Below are 6,953 nucleotides of genomic sequence, written 5' to 3' on the forward strand. Positions count from 1 at the left end.
GTCGGCACAGGAAGATGTCGCTGGGGTGTTGGGCAGACGGGCAAACTGCTGGTCGATACGTCGGCTTTTAGCGAGTTCCAGGCGGCGACACTCTTTTATAACTGCATCCACCGTCGCCACGTTGTTGAATACGAGCAAGTTGAAGGCGTCATCGGCAATGCCTTTGAGGATGTGGGAAACCTTGTCGGGCTCAGTCATGTGTGCGTCAACTTTGCGGCACAGAGCCAAGACGTCCTGAATGTACGTGACGTAGGGCTCTGTAGACGTCTGCACACGGCCGGATAACGCCCTCTGCGCGGCAAGTTGGTGACCATAGGAGTTGCCGAACAAGTCTCGGAGCTTTTGTTTAAGCGAATCCCAACTGGTGATCTCATCTTCGTGTGTCCGAAACCAAACTCGAGGTGTGCCACCGAGATAAAAGAGTGCGTTGGCGAGCATGATAGTAGGGTCCCACCGGTTATTGCGGCTGACGTGTTCGTACAGGCTGATCCAGTCGTCGACGTCTTCCCCATCTTTGCCCGAGAATACGCCAGGATCGCGGGAAGCGGGGAGAGCGATGTAGGCCGTCGAAGTGGCAGCAGGTGTCGGAGCCGGCTGAGTCGAGCTGTCGTCGGCGGGAGCCATGCCGGAAGGCTCGACGTACCTTCAACTGCGAAGCTCCGTGACGAGGTACAGGGAACGTCCACCTCCACCAGATATGTTACGTAGGAAGACGCCGACGAAAAGCTATATACAAGTATATTTACAAAGAAATGCGCCGCACTTGGCCAAGAAGCCACAGCCCGCAGTAGCCTCTAATCTTCGTCGTCGTCTTCACACTGCTCGCCTCTTCGTCAAGGCAAATACTGTTCCGTAGCAATATGATCAAAAGAAACTCGTAAACAAGGCAATGTAAGGTTTTCAATTCAGTTTTAAGAGATAAGTGATATCGAAGATTAATTGAAAAATTATTGAGGGAAGAATGTGTTACATTTTATATTGGAATACCTAAGTATAGGAGCGTAGAAAAGCCTTAAATTCTGGAGGGTTCATTTTATTGCGATAGCAATTATATGGACACTTCAACCGGATTTCTGCCGTCGGCGTCGCCGTCGCCGTCGCCGTCGCCGTAGCCGTCGCCGTCGCCGTCGCCGTCGCCGTCGTCGTCGCCGTCGCCGTCGCCGTGAGGTTCCGTATAGATAAAATCTTCACCGCGCGCCGTATGCCCGAGCGCAAGCGTGCTGCGACGCACGCTATCACGGAGAGCGAACGCACTCAATCCCCCACGCGCAAGCAACGAAGCGGGAAGCCAGCGCCGGAGGGAGCGGGGGGGGGGGGGGGGGCACTTCTACTGTGCCAACAACCGCGCTCGTCGCTCGGCCGCACGGTCTCTTATCTCTCCCGCGCGCAAGCAAGGAAGCGGGAAGCCAGCGCCGGAGAAAGCGGGGGGGGGGGGGGGGGGGGGCGCACTTTTCTTCTGCCAACAACCGCGCTCGTCGCTCGCCGCACCGTCTCTTATCTCCACACGGCTCTGACCTTTATGAGCCGTGCATTCGCGGCTCAGTTCCTGTTGAAGCGATAGACCGCACGTACCTTCGCCCGCAGTGGCGTATGCTTGCTGCCAGCGTTTTGACAGTCGTTGTCTACAGTCATTCAGTGTGATCTCTTCATGTTTGTTTGTGCGCGCTCACACCACGCTTGTTCATTCAGTTAGTAATAGTCGGGTCACATTTTCCAACGCACGCTACACATGTAATGCTGCCCGGATCGGCAGTGCAGCGCTACAGGTGTGTCCCTTCGCACGCGCGCTGCCCACGGGAAGCGCTTCTCATCAACACCACCGTTTCACACGCGCCTTCTCGTGGTCATCGAGTCTCTCTTCATGTCGGTCTACTTACGCCGCAGCACACCTGCTTACTTAATCAGCTCATGTTTACTACAATTCATATTGCTACCAAAGCCGCTCACCTTACTTCGTATGACATTGCTGTGTTGCTATCGCATTCATTGCTTCGCCCTTAGGGCGAAACTGTGACATTTTTTCCAATATCAATGTCTATTTCTTTGAAAGAATTTAATAACCTCGGTAAATTATTTTCAAGCATCTGTTTGCTATAATTTGTCCTATACCTTGCAACATTCCATATTTCAGTGCGGCGGGTCGTGTAGGCAGGTACATTGTGATGTAGGTTGGAGATTTTCACAAGCGTAACGTTATGTTTCTTTATACTGAAGTAATACTCCCGTAGGAGTCTATAAGTGTACAGGTCATGAATGTTTTTTATGCGGTACCTATCGAAGAGTGGTGCGGTGTGGTCAGTATAAGATACATTGGCAATAATACGTAGCGCCCTTTCCTGCATGACAAGTATATTGTTAAGATTTGTTTGTGTGGTAGTACCCCATACTAAATGACCGTAATTGATATGCGAGGCAAACAAAGCTTTATAAAGCAGTATTTTAATAGAAGTGGGGAAAGTGTGTCTATTGCGACTTAGCATACCAACTGTGCTACTGAGCTTCTTGAGGACTGAGTCTATGTGGTCGTCCCATTGTAAGGTGTTGGAGAAGGTTACACCAAGAATTTTAATTGTGTTCACGACCTCAATATTCGTAGACTCAAACGTTAAATTGTGATGCTGTGGGATTTCTTTACCTGGAGTTCAAAAAATTACTGCTTTGGTCTTATTGCAGTTAACCTGTAGACAATTCTTGTTTGACCAAGTGGAAAGCCTATCAAGAAGTTCATTTGCCATTTTCAGTAATTCTGTGTAGTTATGAGACGATATAAAAATACTTGCGTCATCGGCATACATTACAAATTTTGCTTGTTTGTAAATAGATATTAGATCATTGACATAAATGTTGAAAAGTAGCGGCCCCAGAATACTTCCTTGTGGTACACCTGAAATTATTTGTTTGGGTTGCGATTTGAATTCATTTATTGAGACAAACTGATGCCTGTTATTGAGATAGGAGGATAATAATGCGAGTAGCGTGCCCCTTACTCCATACCATTCTAGCTTACTGAGGAGAATATTATGATTGATGTGGTCAAAGGCTTGCGTGTAATCAACAAATATACCGATTGTTATTAACCTGTTTTCGAAGTTTCTTAATATGTACTCTTTCTGATCTAACAGTGCCAGTTCTGTGGATTTGTGCTTCTGAAATCCATACTGAGATTCAGTTATAAGGTGGTATCTGCTACAAAATGATGACAACCGATTTTGGATAATTTTCTCCAAGCCCTTTGAGAAAATTGGGAGGATCGATATTGGGCGATAGTTTTTTTACATTTTGTTTGTCACCTTTTTTAAAAATGGGGGTCACTCTGGCAGTTTTCATTCTGTCAGAAAAAGTACCACAAGAAATACACAAGTTGTAAATGTACACCAAAATAGGGGTGATTTCATGAATGACATATTTAATAGGTCGTATCTGCAGGTCGTCTACGTCACAGCTACGTGAATTTTTAAGGTTCAAATAAACGGAACACACCTCAGCAGAGTCAGTTGGTACGAGAAAAACGGAACTTTTGTTTCTAGGTGTTGCGATATCATTAGTGGGGCGAGAATTCGGGTCAGAATTCTTGGCTACGAAGTACTCAAGTTCCTGGTGTTTCACTAGGCGTCCGTTTAATGAAATTTCTTGTGGTGACTCTCCCTTCTGCTTCCGTCCCGTAAGAGCGTTAATCTTGTTCCATAGTTTATCAGTTTGTCCTGTGCAAGATTCAAACTCCCGAATATAACACGCGTCTCTTGCCGTTCCTAATTCTTTTTAAAACTTATTTCTAAAGGTCTTAAACAATTTAGGATGTAAAGGTTCCCGAGTTTTTAGAAACTTCGCATACAACCTATCTCGTTTTCTCATTTTCGTTAAAAGCTCTTTGGTTACCCAAGGCTTTCGAATCATTGTACCGATTTTTCGCTCTTTCGTGACAAAGTGTTTCCTGTATACTGCCACAAAGGTACTAATGAAGATATCGTAAGCCTTTTCTGCTGTGTTTTCTAGAAAAACTTTATCCCAGCAGGTCCCTCGTATCTCGATCTGAAATGCTTCCAGAGAGTTTTTCGTAATGCTTTGCAAGGTTATACACGTTTTCATCATTTTCTTGGTGTTGTGTCATCACCCATTAGATAGAACGTGTAGTGGCGCTCTGACGTCACTGAAGTCTAGAATTGTTGTATCTGAGATAGAACGCACGTGCCTGTGTGTGTGTGTGTGTGTGTGATGTCACTGATTAGTAGCTCTGTATAGCTATATAAGACGGCCACGTAAGTACCTTGTGTTCTTTTCCGTTGTATTGCAAGTGGCAATAAACATGTGTTCTGGCAAGTAGGCTACTGCGTACTTGAAGACATAACAGTGGCGACGAGGATGGGATACGAATAGCGGACGATAGCCACGGCTGAAGTGCTGGTTGCGGCTCCAGCTGTTTGGGAACAGCAGGCGTCTAGGCGGACTACCACAGCATGGCTTCCTTCGGCTGCTTCGAGTCGTTCACGGAGGAGGGAGACGAAGACTTCGAATCTTACGTGGAACGCTTTGAACACTACATCCGGGCCACCCAGGTCAGCGACTACTTGAAGGTATCCGCTTTTGTGACTGCCATTGGAAAACAGGCCTACCGCACGTTGAAGAATTTGTTGGCCCCAGTGAAGCCCGAAGCCAAAACCTACGACGAACTGGTCAGGGCTCTAAAAGGGCACTATTCACCGAAGCCCTTGGTGATAGCAGAAAGATTCCGGTTCAACCGTCGGTCGCAGCAAGAAAACGAACCAGTTGCTATGTTTGCATTGGAACTAAAAAGGTTGGCTGCATCCTGTGAGTTTGGCCAATTCCTGGATGACGCTTTGCGGAATCGGTTCGTGGCCGGACTGAGAAACGAAGCAACACAAGCCGAGCTTCTCAAGAAGAGTACCCTGACGTTCCAAGCTGCTTATGACCTTGCCAAAAGTGGAGAACTCGCTCGCACCGAAACAAGGAAGATTCACCCTAAAGACCTCGGCGAGGTGAACCTGGTCCAGCAACCCCAACAAAGAAAACCAGAGGCTACCGCATGGACAAGGGCAGCGAGCAAGACCACGGAGCGGCAAGCCGGATCAACGGAGTGTTTCCGTTGCGGATCGGCGCACGCCGCCGCAACCTGCCCCTTTCGCAAATATCGATGCCGTGCCTGCAAAAAGGTGGGACACCTCGCAAGGGTCTGCAGAACGACGCCCCGTTCGGTGCACGCCCTTGAAGAGAGCACTGGTTTAGAAGGCTCCGGTGACTCGGACGGTATAAGTGGTGAGGACGATATTTTGCTTAGCCATATTTTTTCATGTCAGAGTAATGACGGTAGCTACATTGTGAAAGTTAAGGTGGCAGGTAGGAATGTCAAAATGCAAGTTGACACAGGAGCATCTGTGTCTATCGTGCCAGAAAAGATGTACCGGCAATATTGGTCTGACTTACCTCTAGAAAGTTGTAGTTTACGGCTAAAAACGTACGGAGGTGTCCCGCTGGCAATTACAGGCAAGTTGACGGTGCACGTAGAGCACAATGGCCAAACCGCGACCTTGCCTTTAATTGTAGTCCGAACACCACAAATATGTGACACTTTGTTGTTGGGCCGTAATTGGCTAGAGGCGTTGAAGTTGGATTGGACGAGCGTGTGTAATATCGGTCTTGATAAATCGGCCGCAGTCATCGAAAAATTTTCGAAAGTGTTTGAGCCGGCACTAGGACTGATAGCTGACGCATCGGTGAACCTAGTGCTCAAAGACGGCAGTACACCTGTTTTCTGTAAGCATCGACCTGTGCCATTTGCACTCAGGGACGCCGTAGCACAGGAATTGCATTCACTAGTGGAATCGGGAGTATTGGTGCCTGTACAGCAAAGTGATTGGGCTACGCCGCTAGTAGTCGTACCCAAGGCTAACAATAAAGTTCGCATATGCGAACTTTATTGTTAGCCTGTAACTGTAACTGTGACTGTAAACCGTTGTCTGAGAACCGAGTATTACCCTTGGCCAACGTTGGAAGATATTTTTGTCGCGTTGCATGGATGCAAATGTTTTACTGTCCTTGACCTTTCTACAGCGTACCAACAGTTGCAGCTGCACCCTGATTCGCAACCTTTGGTCACTGTGAACACACACCTAGGCCTTTTTCGATACACTCGTATGCCGTACGGAATAACAAGTGCTCCATCTATTTTCCAAGCCGTGATGGATGACATGTTAAAGGGTTTAGACAGAGTGTCATGTTGATGATGTATTAATAGCAGGAGAAACATTAGATGAATGCTATAATAAGGTCGAGGCTGTGCTGACACGGTTCAAGGAACGGGGTGTGCAATTGCGGAAGGAGAAATGCAAGTTTTTTGAGAAGGCTGTGACCTATTTGGGTCACGTGATTGATGACAGAGGAATCCGTCCTTCAGAAGACAAGGTGCGCGCTATCAAAGAAGCACCAACGCCAAAAAACAAGGACGAGCTACGCGCCTACTTAGGCTTGTTAAATTTCTATGGGAAATTCGTGCCGAACATGTCAGCACAGCTTAAACCATTATATGACTTGCTAGCTGAGAATGTTCAGTGGAAATGGACGGCTTCCGCAGAAAAAAACCTTCAAAGCATCCAAGGGCTGGCTGCTGAGTGCGTCCGTACTCACCTACTATGACCCTTCAAAGGAGCTAGGGCTGGTTTACGACGCGTCTTCGTATGGTTTAGGCGCAGTCCTTTTTCACAAGGAAGGATCTGAAGAAAGACCAATCGCTTTTGCGTCTAAGACTCTGACTAAAACGGAGCAGGCGTACGCCCATATCGAAAAAGAAGCCCTGGCTGTCGTGTACGGGCTAAAGAAGTTTCATAAGTACCTTTTCGGGTGGAAATTTGTGATATACTCCGACCATCAACCCTTAGTGGGGCTATTAGGACACGATAAGCCAATTCCTGCCATGTCGGCGGCACGCGTGCAGCGTTGGG

The 6,953-nt window shown here is 47.6% G+C and overlaps 1 protein-coding gene across 1 annotated transcript; it reads left to right on the top strand.

Moving 5' to 3' along the window:
• Positions 1 to 4,096: 4,096 nt before the first annotated feature.
• On the top strand, positions 4,097 to 5,939 carry LOC119439901 (uncharacterized). The gene has a single exon (XM_049661101.1). It carries the CDS (start codon positions 4,455 to 4,457, stop codon positions 5,937 to 5,939), a length of 1,485 nt encoding a protein of 494 aa, XP_049517058.1. The 5' UTR covers positions 4,097 to 4,454.
• Positions 5,940 to 6,953: the final 1,014 nt, after the last annotated feature.

This window comes from Dermacentor silvarum, chromosome 2 (assembly GCF_013339745.2).
Source record: "Dermacentor silvarum isolate Dsil-2018 chromosome 2, BIME_Dsil_1.4, whole genome shotgun sequence".
Lineage (NCBI taxonomy): Eukaryota > Metazoa > Arthropoda > Arachnida > Ixodida > Ixodidae > Dermacentor > Dermacentor silvarum.

What these genes read in the sequence shown, in the direction of transcription:
- LOC119439901 (XM_049661101.1), top strand. Translation starts at nt 4,455, where the DNA reads ATGGCTTCCTTCGGCTGCTTCGAGTCGTTCACGGAGGAGGGAGACGAA.